Here is an 18,182-nt window from a genome sequence, read left to right on the forward strand (position 1 = left end):
AATAAACTGCCCAGAAACAATGGGTATGTACTACATGCATTACTACTTGTTCTTTTGCCTGATACTGCTGTTGGATTAATTAGCGAGACAGCGGGCGGGGTGTTCCTTTATACTTGGATCCCTTTAATTGAATACTTTGGTGTTTTTGTCAGGAACCAGGATTTTCCTCTCAAAACTCTGATGAGTGCTGCTGCCTAGAGGGACATTTTCCAAGTGATCCTTGGCAACTACAGCATCTGTGTTGAGCAAAGGGGACGTCACCACATCTCCAACCATGGACTACAGATGGAGGCACACTGTGCACATGCAGAGGAAATGTCTCCTAATGGATGTAACATGACCTGAAAACACTCCTGAAGTTCTTTCTTTCATTTGAAGAGACCAACAGTCTCTCTAAAAAAAAAAAAAAAAAACCTGAAAAACTTGGCCAGAGTTTTCCCAGAATGCCCTTGGGTATTGTGCTTTTGGACTGAAAGTAAGAGTGTGTTAAATGTGTTCTGATGATGTCTGATATCAGTAATCACTGTTAAAATTCCTTTCACATGTATTAGAGTCGCTTTTATGGTCAGACAGTTTGGCACCATGAGTGAAGTTACCTACTCTGACCCTCTGGCTTTGGAGTTACATGTGACTAACAGGTGAGTTGAACTTCACTGAAGAGTTCTTTCTTGTTTAGAGTTTGTCTGCCTACTCATTATGAGCTACTCGGGCCTGCCACAATGCCATGGATGTACCTCAGTGGAAGGGAATTAGTATCCAAAATGTTTTTGTATGAAGTCAATGAAAAAAAGGGAAAAAAAAATCAGGGTGAGATATCTCTTATGTTCAAATAAAGAGTAAATATTATTCATTTTTAAGGCATAAGTTGTGTAATCTATTTATACATTTTAAGTAGAAATGTACCCACTTTATTATGAGTCTACTGTAGTCAGTCAATTAAGGTACCATGTACTGAAAACATTAAGTACAATTTACACAATCAACCTGAGAACAAATTGTTCTTCATGGAGTAGATTCTACAGAGTACCACTAGCATACTTCAAGTAAAGGCCCATCCAAAGTCCAGGACCAACCTCATTTACCAGCCTGATATTGCAGCGAGACACAAAAGATGTAGAGAAATGTTTAACCCTTTTAAATATACTTAAACAACTAATTTATGATTTTTTTCTTCAGTTAAATACATGTTAAGCAAAAACAAGCATCTGATTAAGTTCATTTTACAAAAAAATGTATCGGTCAATAACCAAAAAAAAAAAGGAGTCTGCTGAAGCCAGTGGCTTATTTTAGCCTATCATGTACCATCTGAGGAATATCACAGAAAATCAGCAATGGAAAAAACAAATATACAAGAGTTTAAAATAGAAATAATTTTTATCAAGTTTTACTTCAGATTGTAACCTTTGATTCTGTTACATTTTCAAGTTTTTTTGAATACTAACAGAGAATTGAACATTTTCAGTTCATCATTAAGTCAGTTCCATGACTTCACTCCCTAAACTGACATACATCTGTATTTAACATTTGTTCCTACTATGCAAATTTTAAACATTAGCGATCCCCTTAAATTATAATTTCCCTCTCTTAGTTTAAATATTTTTTTAATACAAACTGAAATGTTCCTTTCTAACACACATAATATAATTCAGTATAGTAATTTTGAGTATACAAAGTCCAGAAATGTTAATGTGGATGATCCAATAAAAACTGATTGGTGGATTCACAGGATCAAACTTTACCGCTGTGAACTCTATGCCAAATCTGGCTGGCCTTCTCTGAGTGCTCGCAGGTACACTCACTGGCTGACTCCAGTTTACCTGGCTCTTCTTGGCTTGGTTCCGTCTTATGTACTCTTCTTCAAAGAACTAAAAGCCACTATGCCTTGTGTTCTTGTGATATTTTCCACCGGCTTGTTCCTTGTGTCAGGACTGAAGAAGGGAAAAGAGCGTTCAGTTTTGCTGCCTCCTCTGCATGGAATAATCTCCAGACTGTTTGAAACTGTCTGAACTCAGATCACTGGAAAACTTTCGCTCTATCTTAAATGACAGACAACGCGAGACTATGGAACAGTGCTTGTGTTTTTACATTGTTGTTGTGACTCCTATTCTAATACTTTAAAATGTGAACTAGCTCTAATTCTTAACTGTTTGTTTTATCATATTTTTACCTTCTCCAGGGAGGTTATGTGATCAGGAGGGTTTGTTTGTTTGTTAGTTTGTTAGCAACATAACTCAAAAAGTCATTAACGGATCAGATTTTGGGAGTGATCCGGATCATCGTCTGTGTAACTATTGGGAGATAGGGCTAATCGTGGAGGTCTGTGCTCTCCGAGTGCTTTTCTAGTTTATTATCTGTCTGTGAATTTGCATTATTTATTATGACGTGTGCCGCTGACCTCTTGGCCAGTTCACCCTTGTGAAACAGATCTCGATCTCAGTGGTCTTCATCTGGTTAAAAAAAGGTTATATTAAAAAATATATATATTTTATTATTATAAATTATTATCAGCATAGCACTTTTCTGCAGTTTAATTATTGGATCTAAGTTGGTTTTATATGCATTTCTCTAAATTTCAGCACTTTTTGTCCTATTAGGGCATTACAAGTGAACAGTACAGCATATGAAGGCAGTTCTTATTCAGAATAGAAATAGACTTTGCTATTCCAATTTTATATTTTCTATGTGAGGCTTCTAACAAAGTTTAACTAACTAGTTTCATAAACTCTTTCAATTACAAAATTGTTAAAATTCAGTTTTACATCAGAGTCGCCCTTTTACCACCAAACATCAATTTTGTTTTAACTTCATTTAGTTTTAACTTCTTTAAGGCAAACCATTTGTTGAACCTGATAATTTTTATTTCTACTGTTTCAAACAATTCTTTGATTTTCACTCCAGAACAAAGTTAAAAGGTGTCATCTGCAAACATTTAAAGTTTTAAGTCATCATTTACTATACCAATATCATTTATATATACAAATTAAAGAATTAGGTTAAAGAATGAGTGGCTTAACGCAGTGGATGTTGTGGTACTCCACAGGTTACTGTTTTTTTGATTAATCATTATGAAGAGTCCCAAATCTTGAGTCATATTTTAACCCAAACTCCCGCTTTCTGTCTGAAATGTACAAAAACAGAAGCAAATTCTAAATTTTGAATTAAAAGGCAGTAGGGTAGGGTTAGTTTGTGTGTTTGGGTGTTCTTGTGTTTCAAATACATGGGCCAGATGTGGCCATCCAACAGGCTGGGTGGATCTGGCACCATGTAGTTTCTAGAGCACCTCCTCTTTTTGCATTATTTGTACCGGATGGAAATAAAGTAATGTTGGTTCAGCACATTGATCAAAGGTTCATAGGTGTAAAGCATAAAGTCTTCCATACTAAGGATGTGAGTCTCCTCCTCCTTAGTGTCAGACTTTTGGACGATCTCAGTGTCCAGAGAGTTATTAACGCCATGAGATTTTTCAAACTTCACCAGGTTATCCAACCATGCGTAGATTGTACTCATCATGACATCCATGTCCAGAGCATGCACGTTTAATAATGCACAGATATATTAGAATCCCAACAACTTTCTAATTATTAAAAACAAAAATGACCAAATGTTGTGTCAAGGGTTCAATTTTGTTTATATGGTGTCAAAATATATATAACTTTAATTCAGTCTTCCCAAAATCATATCAGAGATAATGATTTGTTCGTTGATTTTGAACACAGTTATATATTATATCTGATGCCTATTCAAAAGTCCTTTCCACATTTGCTATGCCCAAGTTTTGTTGTACATTATTAAAAGCCTGTTTTATACTGAAGCTTGTCCTAAATAAAGGCCTGGGAAAAAGCAGGAAAAGTTAGATGAGCCTTATTTTAGGGTAATCTATTTTTAAGTTAACTACTATTAGTGCCACAAGCTTCTTGTTTAACCAGATTGCAGCAGCAAAACCCCAGAGTTTACTACTCAGAGTGAGATTTAAAATTTATGAATTACGTTTAATTTTTAAAGGACAACAGTTCAAAAGTTGCATAGTACCTCAGTAAGAGCTATGATCTAATAACTAGGCAAAACTAAGGAGTTGTGCTCAGGTCAGAGAGGTCATGACCCTCTCTGATGTATTAGAAACATGCAGTGATCAGCCCAGTCTGATCTCTATTCACAGTGAGGTTATAATAGTTTTGGATTTTTCAGTTGTTTTTGTTTTCATTTTTTCACTTTCCTTTTTCAATTTCAGTTTAGCTTTAATTAGTTTTTACTGCTGGTTTGTTAGTTTACTTTAGTTTTATTTTGCAAAAATGCTTTGTTTCAGTTTTGTTTTTATTCGTTTTAGTGTTAGTTTTAGTTTTTTTCTGATACATGTTTGGGCTGAGGGAACATCCTACATTTTTAACAAACATATTCAAACAGGCTACTCATCCTGATCATTTCATTTACTTAGTGATGATGTTTGAATACAACTCCAGACAAAACTGCCACTGTATAAAGTTTTAACCAATCAGTTCAGGCAATTTTACTCTCCCCAGACTCTGGTGTCAGTGCCAGTCAGTATGGTTGTGTCAAAGATTAAAACTAAGGATATCTTGTCTCCATTTTCATTTTATTTTAGTTAGTTTTGTAAGCGCACTATACAGTTCTAGTTTTAGTTTTTTCCATAAAGCAAGGTTTTGATTTAGTTTCAGTTAAATAAAATGATTTTTGAATTTTAGTTTTAGTCAAAGTAGTTAGTTTTAGTGAACTATAATCACCTTGATTCACAGGTAGAATATGGCAGCTACGTTACAAGATAGTAAGTCACAGCAGAAACTGAATGTAGGTAGTACATTAAACATGAACTTGTGTCTACATAACAAAGCAGGGCTGCTGGAATTTCAGTGTTAGTGTCACCTCTTTTCATTGGCTAGCCATAGGGATTGTTAGCACTTTCTTTGGTTTGGCCTATTTTACTCTGTGGTGTTCAAAGTAATATCTCAGCAGGATTATGTAGCAGCACTGTACTTTCTTTTCAGCCAAGGCTTCACCCTAACAGAAAACACCTATAAAAGAGCTGGAGGATTAATAATTCATTGATATCCATGACCACTCACACTCTCTCCTTTATAAGGCAGACTTTTATTAGCGCCGTACCCGTCAGGCAGTTCAAACAACTCTTACGGCACCATTAAAGTTTTAAAAGCAGCTCAGCTGGGGGGCTTGGTAAATAAGAGACAATTATTGTGTCTGATAGAAATGTAATGTGGTCCCGTTTCAGAGAGGTAAGTGCAAACCTTGCAGGAAGGAAAATGACTTATAGGCAGTTGAGGGATGATTTATTTAAAGGGCACTTTTCAGACGGAGTTCCACGCCAGATACTACGGGTGGTCAGGAGTTCAGTCACGTATGGTGCTGCTTAGGTATTTCGTGCTGCTTGAGCGGGGCATTAAGGGGAAATGGAAATCCAAAATCATGAGCATCTATCTCCTGCTGCTGTCAATGAAAGATGCTAATACAATCTGTTTGGTAATGGGGGATGTTTAAGCAGGTTATTACCATTAAAATCCACATAGGAATAAAAAAGCAGAGCAGATTGTAAAGTTAATGCAGCGTAGACCCATTTTACAGCCGCTTTCAATCTCTCATAGATAAACCAGTAGATCACTTTAATTAGACAATGTGTTAATTGACTGCAGGTCCTGGGGTGTGATGTGTCAACATTAGTCTCCATCAATGACAACCACCTCCAGGCATGACACCACTCACTCCAACAGAGAGAGAGACACTGAGGATGACCGAGGCTGTGCGTGTGCATGCTCGAGTGTTTTTTGGACATCAGTGTCTGTGTCTGCCTGTTTGCATTGGAACAAGTATGTCTCTGGGTGCCTGAGATTTTCTGTGACCTAGTGAAGGCATATCAATGCGTGGGAGGGACAGTGGCTGCTGAAGGAGGACAGGGACAGGGAGAAAAAGATACAGAGTGAGGCTCAGAGAGAGCGAGAAACACAGCATGCGGTCTATCGCTTCACTGTGGTCTCACATTATTACGTGCTCATCGCCTGGCCGCTCTCCCTCGGCTCGCTCGTGTTTGGGAAATGGCAAGGGACATCAACATTACAAGGTATCGCACTTGGCTCTGAAAGAAAAAAAAAGTGGGTAAGGTCAAGATGCACTGTGCCTCTGGGAGTTGGAAGATTTGAAGCCCGATATTCTTTAAGTCAATCCATAGGTGTTCAAACTGTGCACAGTAAGGGAAGACAGAAAGAAGCAGACGCGCTGCACTGGTAGGTGGTACCCCACATTCTCTGGTGTGAAAAAAAGCATTTAATAGAATAGAAATGAAACCAAATTAAATCTGACACTGGGGTGTACCAGAGTAATTAACACACATACTTACCCTCACGCTTCTCTCTGCCTCACACTCTTTTCTGCACATGGATAATGTCAGCACCCTTGTACCGCTGAACGGGATCAGTGGCCAAGCGTATGATTGTACTCAAGTCTCTGAAGTCATGGCTTCCATCAGCACCTCAACTAACGTGGCAATCACACAGGGAACATAATGAGGCCATTAGTTTTGGTGAACGCAGCCTTCTTATAAGGCTGGCTGAGTTTTTTTCTATGCACATGCCTATATACCTTCAAAGCTTTCAGCAGTTTGATGTGAACAGAGATCTCAGCACTGCAGCAGCAGATGCAATGCACCCTGATTGGATGGGTTCCTGAATGGCTTCTTTAATGTGAAGGCGTTTCAGTGCCCGAGCGCTAAGGAGAGTTCTAACACTGTGACACTTTGAAGTGCATCCGGCGACCTTTCACAGGAAATATTCAACCATAAATATCTTCCAATTGTGCTGACCTAGTTAACTTCACAAAAATGGAAGAGCGGGGTTTTTACATCTGAGTAAATTAGGATAGGATGTTGGAGTGTTTGACAGAAGTTTGGACATAACTGTATTACTTTCTAGTTACACTTTACAACAGGGTTCTCAAAAAGTGGTATGTTTACTAGTTAGTAAATGAGTAATTAACTACTAGTTAGCCAGAAAATCAATGAGTGTGTAACTGCTAGTTTACCTCCATTCAAATCACCATAACTTAGAGCTACAGAATGAATATAAAACTGCTGCTTAGTTCCTTATTTAGAAAAATAAATGATGGCTCAACTGCTAGTTAACCTTAACTTAAGTGATACAGTTACAAGACAAAGATTTAGTAGTTCGCTGCTTATTAAATAGTGACTAGATGAGGACCTAATAACTAACCTGGAAAATGAAAAATGTCAACTAACTGCTAGAAAACCAGGGAATAAATGAGTTTGAAACTGCTGGTTAACCAGAGACAAACTAATGAGTAACTAACTGCTATTTTAGCAGAGAAAATGAATTCTGGTAAACCAGAGAAAATGTGTCACTAACTGCTGGTCAACCACAGACAAAAATAAGTAGCTAACCCCTAGATAACCAGAGTCAAACTAATGAGTAACTATCTGCTAGTTAACCAGAAAAAAAAGTGACTAACTTCTAGTAAACACAGAAAATCCATCACTAACTGCCAGTTTGCCACACACAAAAAAGAGTAACTAACCGCTGGTTAAGCAGAGACACATAATGAGTTACTGACTGCTCGTGAACCAGAAACAAGAAATGAAAAATGGCTGCTAGTTAACTCAGAGACAAAATAATGAGCGACTGATAGTTAACTACAAACAAAAATGAGAAACTAACTGCTTAATAACCTAAGACAAATAAAGATTTACTTACTGCCAGTTGACAATAAATGAGTAACTTACTGCTAGTTTACCAGGGACAAAATAATGAGTAACAAACTTCTAGTTAACCACAATAAAAAATAAACTGAGTATCATCACACTATGATTTTCTGTTAAACAAAAAGTGTACCTTGTGCATAGGTAATGATGAAGTAATGATTCAGTATGAAGAACTACCCATGACAAGGGGACTCATTTATTAACTCATTCATAAAACTACCGATATAATGTAGGTTAACTAGCTGTTAGTTACTGATTCATGACTTTGTACTTGTACTGATGTTATGTAGGCTAACTTGCACTTAGTTACTCATTCATTAACTAGGTACTCTACAAAGACTATGTGGGCTAACTAGAAGGTAGTTGACATAGTTATTAACTAGTACCTCTTCCAAAACTATGTAGGGTAACTGGCACTTAGTTACTCATTCATTAACTAGTAACTTTACCAACATTTTGTCTGCTTATCAGCAGATGGGTACTCATTCATTACCTAGTAACTCTGCAAATATTATGAAGGCTCACTAAGATTTAGTCACTCATTCATAACATAGTACATCTGCAAATACTATGAAGGCTAACTAGCAGTTATTTAACTTGTAACCCCACTAATATTATGAAGGCTCACTAGCAGTTGGGCACTCATTCGTTACCTAGTAACTCTACCAATATTATAAAGGCTTACTAGCATTTCTTTAATTTGTAACCCCACTAATACTATGAAGGCTCACTAGCAGTGAGTTATTCCTTGGCCCCCTAGTTGATCACCACTTAAGTACTCATTTATTAGCCTGTTACTATGCTATATATCACTATGTTTATATGACATCAGGTATCTCTAGATGCCTGTCTGTTAAAATCTACCAACATCTAATTTTATTCTTTGAGTCACAAAAATCTGCTACATGGAAATAAATCCAGAAATTCAATTTAACAAGGCATAAATTTGGACTGTAAAAGCTTATAGTACAGTTAGCACTGGGTGTCAACGCCCTTACAAACCACAGAGTATGAAATAAGGAGGTCAAGAGTGTAAATGCCCACTGTACGAGGAACTGCAGCCAAGAGTTTAGCTCTCGAGGCCAACCAGGACAGATTCTCCATTCATGTTTTGTGGCACATGGCTCCATGCCATAGAATCATACTTCCGAAGAAAAGAAATAAGGGACAGGAAGCAAACGTGTAGACACTAATTAGGTGGGTGAGAGGAGGGGTAGTAGGGAGAAGAGATCGAGGGATTATGGGAGACATGGCCCACTGGAACGGCTACATTATTTATGACACTCTCGTTTTCTTCCCCTCTCTTTTCCTCCGGAGCACAGGGCCACCAGGGTAGCAGGAGAGGGGAGAAAGAAACAAGTTTATAATGTATTACCATCAGTAATTTAGGCTGAGGGGTGAGATGGGCTGAGGGAAAGTGAGTGGGAACCAGACCTGCCTCTACATCCTAAATCATATCCCTCCTGCTGCAGAGACTCCAGTTGGAAATGCTACGCACAGCTCCGTCCTTGTTGTTGGGTCTCAGGGCTATTTCACATTATTGGTGGTGCATATAATGACTGTAACATGCAAATAGTACCCAGCCAGGCTGATAAAGAATTTCACAACATTTTTGCAGTATGTGCGAGTCTTTCAAAACAGAAATCGTTTATCAGCTCATGTTTTAAAGAGTCATTCCTTCAGAAATGTGTTTGTTCTGTACTTAGCTTATGCATAGAATCTGTGTTTGGATTTGCTGCATGACATTTTGCCTTCAAATGCCACTCATGAGAGTCTGCGTGTGTTCCTCTGGCTCTCAAGAGGGATTTGGGAATTTCAAACACACACAGCTCTATTGATGACTTGCCAGATATGACTGACCTGTCTCTGTGTGAGTTCTCACGACTTTAAAGACCACTCACGTCGAGCCCGTACTCACTCTGTCTTATGCTAATGCCTCAACGGATGAAGGGACATCAAAGACACCACCATGTGTGGTGGTATGTGATTGAAAAAAGGAATTAAAAAAAAAGCAGCTCATCAGCAAAAATGCTAATGACAGAGCTATCGATATGCTAACATTTACAGTGTTCTTAATAGAACACATTTATTGTGATTTTGCTATTGAAAGTGCTGCCAAGTATTGAAAGTACTTGCCATCCATTTTGTATCCACGCTGTCAGTCACAATGCCATTATGTTCATGTCTGCTCAAGGTGGAGGGATTACAGTCTCAGAGATACTTAAAGTGAGAACTTCTCATTTCCCTGTCGTGTTGCTTCACTGAAATTATGATTAAGAATATTCTAAACCACAACACATCCACAGTTGACATTCAAGGTTCAGGCATCAAAATAGCCCACCACAGCCGGAGGTACAGACATGAGGACACGTGTGACAGAGTGAAAGAAAAGGGAGAAAGTGGGGGCAAGAAACAGCAAGCTGGACAGGTAGAGAGAGAGACAGAGAGAGTGCATTAGCTTTGTGTACACGCCTCAGAGGACACGCCATTCCCTCCCCAGGGAAACCACAGCAGCGTCAAGTCCTCCCAGAGGTAGTCACAGTACAAGACACAGCCGACCAATCTGGCTGAAATAAGACACGGAGAGAGTCTCTGGACCAAAGATGTTGTGGATTTATGGTGAATGCCAGGGTCGCTCAACCAAACAGGAATGGAATATTTGAACTTGTAGGAGTTCAGGTTTTTGACTGAAGGTCAGTGGAATATCTTCCAACGCTGACCTAGATGAGAGTTCACTGATCTGGCAAATGTTTGGTTGTGGTTTGATTACATGTAAACCTTGCAGCAAATGACAAAAAGGGAAGGGAGACAAGGAGTGCTGTTGTCAAGGTTTCAAGAGACTATCACTGACTGTAACATAAAAAAAAAAAAAAGTTGACAGAGTCAGACTAGATGCATCAATGTTCAATGATGTCAGCCATTGGTGAAGTTAAATGTACTGTGTAACATTAGATTAGAGCAGTAATTGCATAGCCAGACTATCCATTTTTCTATAACCACTTATGCTGTTGGGGTCGCAGGGGGCTGGAGCCTATCACTGTGCAAGGGGCAGGGCACAACCTGGTCATCAGTCAACTACAGGGCTGACATAAAGAGACAAACAAGGAGGCACACTCACATTCACACCTTTAGAGTGATCCGTTAACCTAATGAGCACGTCTTTGGTGGTGGGAGGAAGTCTGAGTACCTGAAGAGAGCCCACGTATTCCTGGGCAGAACATGAAAACTCTACATAGCCAGACTAGGGTGCCTGGATATACATCTCATTTGCAGCAGGTCATAAAAGCAAAAGGGTGCTTCACTAAGTACTAGAAAGTGCTTGCCTTGAAGGGGTTGAATAATTTTGAAACTGGAGAAGTCATTATAAGTTGCATTTTCAGTTGGATACAGGGAAACCACTCGAAGCATTTGTTGTGTTGAGCTAATTCAATTTCTGTTGTTTGATTTGTTCATAATAAACAGCAGAAAGTCTGTAAATTTTCACAATAAACCTGATTTGCTATGAAGGTTGAATAATTTTGGTTGGTTCTTTGCAGATGACATCACGCAGCAGCAGAGAACACCACTTGGGGCTTTAATAAACGCTACCAAGAGGTCATGTTTTAAGCTGTTTACAACTATGCCAATTGTTCAAAGTTCTTTGTTCTTAAGCTACTTTTGTGTCCCAAAAGTAGTGAAATATTCTGGGAAAAATGTTTTAAAATTCAAAACCTCACAGGGAACTGGGATGGTCTGTGGGAATGGGATGGATCCCATTCTCCCTTTTGAAAGTTACAGTATGACTGTTAGTCAACAAGGGAATGAAAAATGTTCTAAACTACTTCTTAATCAGTGCAAGGAGGCAAAAACTCAACATTTTCAATCAACGTAAGATTGGTTGTGACAGTATTTGACAAAATATTTTGACAAGGGAGTTTTGTCCTAAGGGAGCACAGGCAAATATCACTGAAGATGTCGGCTGTAGAACATGAACCTTATAATGACTAATACATGGAAGTTAATGGAGAATGGATTCAAGCTTGCACAGCACTTTTCTAGTCTTCTGACTACTTAAAGTGCTTATTTATCTACATGTCGTTTTTATCCATTCACACCTCATTTACACACTGATGGCAGAGGGTCCATCAGTTTTCACTAACGCTGTTCTTATATGCATTTACACGCCACCGATGTAGCAGCAGAGGCAATTTGAGGGTCAGTGTCTTGCCAAAGGACATTTCACCATGTGGCTAAAGGAACTGGGGAATAAACCCCCGACCATCTGGCTGAGAGATGACAGTGTTAGACGTGCCAGTTAGTTTGTTCATGTCACTCAGTTTGTCCCATCTCACATTAAATATTACTGCTCCCTGATTTGAATCGTTAAGATTGGTATTTGATATTTCCAATTTCAGATCAGACAGCCTCTAATGGAAAACCCAAATCCACCAATGAAGGTGAGCTGACCTAAAAACATCACCTTCCAGATGTTGGTTACTTTTCAGCCCTGTCCAGACTGAAGACTGTAGACAAAGCCTGTGTGACATCAGCCGTCTGATTACAATAGACGAACTCAAACAGCTTTTGAAGCCAATCCGTGGTGGCTCCCACATTGACTGAACTTTGGATCAACCTAATGGCAGACAAGAGCCCGCCCACTGAGCTTGACTTCCTGGTAATTAAGCTAGAGCTAAAGCCGTCCTTCTGGAGGTAGCATCTGCCTGTCAAACTATCTATTAATCAAATGAGACATGCAAATCAATGTGCAGTGAGGTTTTTCCTAAATTTAATCCAAACAATTGTGGTACAAAAAATTAACCCCCATACAGTGAGATGGCATGAAGACATTAGCTAATGAGACACATTACTTTTTTCTTAACCATTGAAAACATTTTTCTCTCTTCTACTCTCTTCTACTGTGAAGCCATGCTGTTATGTAGTGATGATGTAGTGTGTAGTTTAGCATTGTCTATGAAACCTCTATAACCTTTTCAGCACCGATAGTCTATCCAGATGTGTAAGCTGCCCACACACTACTGCAGCATAATACCATCAGAGATGCAGGCTGTTGAACTGTGTGCTGATAACATGCTGGATGATGCCTCTTATTTTTAGTCCACAGGACATGATGTCCGTGGTTTCCAAAAAATATCTGATTTCTATTCATCTGACCACAGAACAGTTTTCCATTTTGCCTCAATCCATTAGAAATGAGCTTTGGCCCGGGGAAGATAGCAATGTTTCTGGATTGTGTTTACGTATGGCTTCTTCTTTGCATCATACAGCTTTAACTTGTATATGTGGATGGCACAGTCAACTGTTTTGACAGATGGTGATGTCTTGAAGTGATCCTGAGCTCATGCAGTGATTTCTAGTACAGAATCATGCCTGTTTTTACTGCAGTGCTGCCTGGGGGCCCAAAGATCACCAGCATCTAATACTAATCTTCAGCCTTGTCCCTTGTGCACAGAGATTTCTTCTGATTATCTGAATCTTTTGTTGATATTCTTAACTGTAGATGGTAGGAAATTCAAAGTTTTGACAATTTTACAAAGAGGAACACTTTTCGGGAATTGTTCTACATTGTTTCAGATGCAGTTTTTCTCAGATTGATGAACTCCTGCCAGACTCCACTCTTGTGAGACACTTCCTCTCTAAAATATTCCTTTTATACCCAGTCATGTTACTGACCTGTTGATAATAAACCTAACTGGTTGCAAAATGCTCCTTCATTTGCACAATTCATTTTTACAGACTTTGGTTCCCTATCCCTACTGTTTTTAATTATGTTGCTGCCATCAGATTCAAAATGAGCTAATATTTTTGATAAAATGATACAAACGTCTCAGCTTCAACATCTGATGTTTTTTTTTTTCAATTGTGAATAAAATTAACCTTACAAAGCAGACAGATTTGCCCGTTTCTGTGTTTCTCACTGGCAAATCCATCTTGAAAAGCTCCCATCTGTACTGTCTGGGCCCTGTTAGAAAGTGACAGGACCAATCAGTGATGAGGGGCAGTGCTTTTGGGTGTGGCTGAGTCGTGACGTAAGCAAACAGCGAGAAAAGGCCTTGCGCAATTATGGCGGAAGAGATTAGCGTGGATGCTGCTAAAGCATACGTTTTATTATCACTTGTCGACATTTCTTCGTGAAAAGAAGAACAAAGAACAGTGCTGAGTTGTTTTATTTTGAAAAACGACGACAGTCTTGTACTGACATGTCTTCAGTCATTATGGTTATGCAGCTCTCCATGGAGTTTACTCCTCAGTAGCGGCACACTCGGTTTGGGATTACGACGTGACATGTTTTGTTGCTCTGATTGGCCCGTAAAGATGTGACAGATATAACATTCATCCAATCACCCTCCGATTTTTTTTTCAAAGGCTCTGCCCTTTCCCAAACACCATCTATGAGAGGTTTTCCACATGGATGTGTGAAACTAATCCATCTGGCGTGTCAGGTTAAAATAAAATATGGGTTTATGAGATTTACAAGTCATTGCCTTTTTTATTTGAATTTTACACAGCATCCTAACTTTTTTAGAATCAGGGTTGTACCTTGAAAAATATTTGTTTGGGTTTATAGCCTTCCAAAAAAAAGAATTTGATTTCCCATTTCATACTTATCTGCTTGCAGCACGTAAAGGTACCAGCATTAGCCAGCTTGATTCAGGGTTTGAGGCCCAGTTTGGTTGCAACTGTTAGAGACAGTTTGTCACCTGGAGAATCCTTGGTCTGGAGTGGGCTTTACAGCTAATAAACATGACTCAAAAGGTAACCTGACTTTATGATTTTATCAGCCACATATTCTTTTACTTATCTTTTGTTTATTTGCTGCAAAACAGCAAACACCAGGGTAGCCACCTGATGACGTTTATGGTCCTCCATAATAGTTTTTTTTTCCTTCAGATTTGATTTCCTACAGCATGAATGCTTTGCCACTTTTGCCCTTGTTCAACATGCTACAGTATTTTTTCTCTCTTGTCAGCCTTAACAAGACCAGGTGGAAGCCTCAGGATGTGAAGTGGGTAACCAAACAAAGGGCATAATGAGTGAATAAAAGCCCAAGATTAAAGATGAAGTCATCTATCAAAACAGCTGTTCATCCAGCTAACTAGCCATTCACTCTCACTTTAACTAAAGCGCTGCAGCAGTTCAGTTCGCAGACTTCAAGCTCAGACTCTTTGTCTACCCCTCCATTCATCACCACAACAAGCACCGACCGCCAATGAAGATTAAGTAGCAGATCTCCTCTCTTGAGGATGCTCTCTAGGCCAGCCCTGATTTCCCTTTTTGTGCTGCAAAAGGAGACTTTGAAAAACAGAGGCCTTGTTCTCCTAGATAATAAAGATTTAAAGCTGAGGGGCAGCAGCACAAAATAACCTCTGCACCCTCTCAGTCCAGCACACGCTCATAGTCTCACATGCACAAACAGACAGAGAAATGGATGCACACACAAACCACGTTCCCCACACATCGCCTCAGTCTTCACTGCGGGTTAAAAAACAAGTTCATGCACCGTGCGGTAATCAGCTCAGACAAGACTGAATATGTGGGATTTTTTTTTTTTTTTCAAATGGAATAAAGCAAAAGGGAGAGCCACAACAACAAATTAAGCTCGTAAAACCACAAAGAAGGGCCCATCGGCTCCCTGTGAGCTTACACGGTTGTGTAAATGACTTTGATTCATTTTGTCTCATTATTCTCTCCCTATGAGGGCTCTCTTGTGTAAGAAGGGCCGAGTTTGCATCCAGTATGTACGACAAACATGCCTCAGCGTGGTCAGCGTCATTTAGGAAAAAAACAGCACAGTGAGAGCGGCTGCTGCTAAGATTTACACATTATGACAGCAGGTCGGCCCTGCCTTTGACCTGTGTTGTTATGTTGTGACACCTAAAGGACTGCACGTTGTCTGTGCGCACCCAGAGGGCAAGGCAACCTATTTAGACTTCACTTTTTATGATGAAACGTAAATCTCTTAATCTTGCAATGATAATGCAGCATTCTTAAACTGTATTTTTTCATGCAGGGGTTACAAAAACCCCTAGCTTCCATGTTTTGTGTCACTTTGGCGCAGTGTGAGACTCCAGAGTCTCTATCATCAGGCCTTACGGTTTTAAGAAGGCAGGATCTCCCGCTTAGAAATGATGCAAAAATACAAATGCTGAACCCCCCACCCCCTTTGGAGAGTCTGCAGTAATGCATCCAGGGCTAACACAAAATCCTTTACAATAATCTCACTGCTGTAATACATAGCAAGTGTGCTAAATAGTCAATTAACTGAAATTATAGAGGGGTGGGGAATGCATCAAGATTGAATCATTGTTATGCCTGTTATTTTGTCACTTTTTGGGGGTCAATTTCCCAAATACATGCTGACATTTTGGCTGGTTGTTAATAAAACCATCAGTGTGACATGTGGTTCACATGGATTTGACTTAGATGTGACTGTTGCTATTAATTTTTACAGGAAAAATAATGATATGCATCTTGTATCACCATTCAGCTTACATATAGAGATTTGATTTTAGGTCCATGTCGCCCAGCCCTAATCCATCCACTGTGCTCAGTTCAGTTAAACTAAAAAATCAGGGGAAGCTTTGGATTTTTTAACAGAGAAGAAATTCTTAATCTAAAGAATTTAAGGGCTTATTGGAGAATGAGCAATAATTCATGAGTCCCTCCTTCCCCAATCAATTAGTTTGGATGAAAACCCCTAACATCATTGGGGAGGAATGAATCATGCAGCGAATCTCAAATATAACATTAATATTTTCAAACCAAGGCTATGAATTGGATAAACCAAAAATTTTACTCGGAATTTACGACTGTCAGAGCACGCAGAGAAGGATTCCAAAGAAGATGAGAGCAGAAACATTTAAAGGGAAGCTGTAACAGAGAGGGGGGCTTCGTGCGTAATTTCTGTGGAAGTCAAAGGTCGAAGATACGAGTCACAGTCCCTGCACATGCACATGTCTGGCATTTAGGGAACAGTGTGCGTCGGTGCGCATCTGTAGCCTCCAGTGCACCTGTTAACAGTGAACCTCAACTCAGCGGCACGACAGAGCAGAGTCTGCGCTCTGTGCGTCACGGAGTTTGTTCATCCAGACGCTAAAACACGCCACTCTCAGGGAAGAGTTCGTGTCAAACGTTGACTTGTGTGAGGAAAACCGGTTGCAGAGAAGGGGGAATGATAACATTGATGTTTACTTACGCTGCTGTTCTGCCCTGTCCAGTGGACCACCGCGTGGTTATGGGCAGAGTCCCCCGTCAGAGCGAAAGTGCTGCTGCTGAGCTTGGGCTCATCCTGCCTGTTATTCCCTCTCCCTTCGTCCCTGTTCCATCTGAACTCGGACCTGCCCTTGTTGAGTCCGTCCAACAGCGAGCCCCGATCCTCCGTTGCGCCCGCATCCACGCCGCTCCATCCGTTCGCGCTTAACTCAGCAAACTCAGGACCGCTTCTTTTTGCTCTCCGGAGCGCAACATCCTCACCCTTACCGGGCTTTACTGCCTCATTACTGCCTCCGTGACTTTCTTCCATGGAGCCCCGCGCGTCCTCCTTCGCACCAACTCTATCCAAACTGACATGCTGATAGAAGCGGGAGGCATCCTCGCCAGAAACGCCTTTCTCATCGTCGCTCTCAACTCCATCATTATGGTCGGTTACCCCGAGTTCCCTAAACTCTACTTGGACGTTTTTTAGGATGCCCGGCTCGTCTGTCGGGTCAGAGCGCATCCCCAGCTGTAATTCCTCCAGTTTGAGTTGAAGTGGCGACGGGCAAGATGCGCACGTTATCTCCGCCTTGGCATTTTGTAGGGTATGAGCGGCTATCATCAGCCAGATACCCAGAGATAAGTGCAAGCCTGGGTAGATGCCAGCCCAAGTCTCCATCGCTGACAGAGATTTGGGGGGTGAAGTGCCGTTGGAGACCTTATCCGATACCTTAACTCCTTTCTCTCAGGTCGATACGGAATAACTGACGCCTTTTTAGTCCGTCTGCTTGTTTGGGGGGGAAGAAAAGTGCTCCTCAGCAAAACTGTTCACGTCCAAGGATCTTTGGTCGGGAAAGCCACCACACAGGAGGGAGGAGCTGTATAGCAGCCAGCTGCCGAGTGTGCGCCCGGAAGAGACAGTTAGAGAGAGAGAGAGAGAGAGAGAGAGAGAGAGAGAGAGGAGCTGTCCGTGGTGCTGAGCATGCTCCTATTCGAGAAGTGGTGAAAATTTAGCCACGCAAAACAGGTTCCCCCACGGAAACTCCACTTTTTAACCGCAGTTTCCGACAAATATAATAGAATAAGGTTCTTTTAGGTTTACAAAGAAGCGAAGAGAGGAAAAAAAAGCTTTAGTGACATAAGCAAAAGAGATTTAGCAGTGTCATTTGTCTGTGTTTATTTGTCTTTTTAATTCATTTTCATGCTGTGATGTTGAAATATGTCAGATACTGACGTAGCAGAGCGGGGAGTACAC

The 18,182-nt window shown here is 40.2% G+C and overlaps 1 protein-coding gene across 1 annotated transcript in view; it reads right to left on the reverse strand.

Annotated features, from left to right (window-relative positions):
- The window catches only part of sorcs3 (sortilin related VPS10 domain containing receptor 3), a 463,686-nt gene extending 445,912 nt beyond the window's left edge, over window positions 1-17,774 (reverse strand). The window contains exon 1 of the mRNA XM_041785632.1: window positions 16,929-17,774. Coding sequence (XP_041641566.1) covers window positions 16,929-17,606 — 678 coding nt within the window. The 5' untranslated portion in view covers window positions 17,607-17,774. The remainder of the gene's footprint in view (window positions 1-16,928) is intronic.
- Window positions 17,775-18,182: the final 408 nt, after the last annotated feature.

The sequence above is a fragment of the Cheilinus undulatus genome, linkage group 4 (assembly GCF_018320785.1).
Source record: "Cheilinus undulatus linkage group 4, ASM1832078v1, whole genome shotgun sequence".
Taxonomy (NCBI): domain Eukaryota; kingdom Metazoa; phylum Chordata; class Actinopteri; order Labriformes; family Labridae; genus Cheilinus; species Cheilinus undulatus.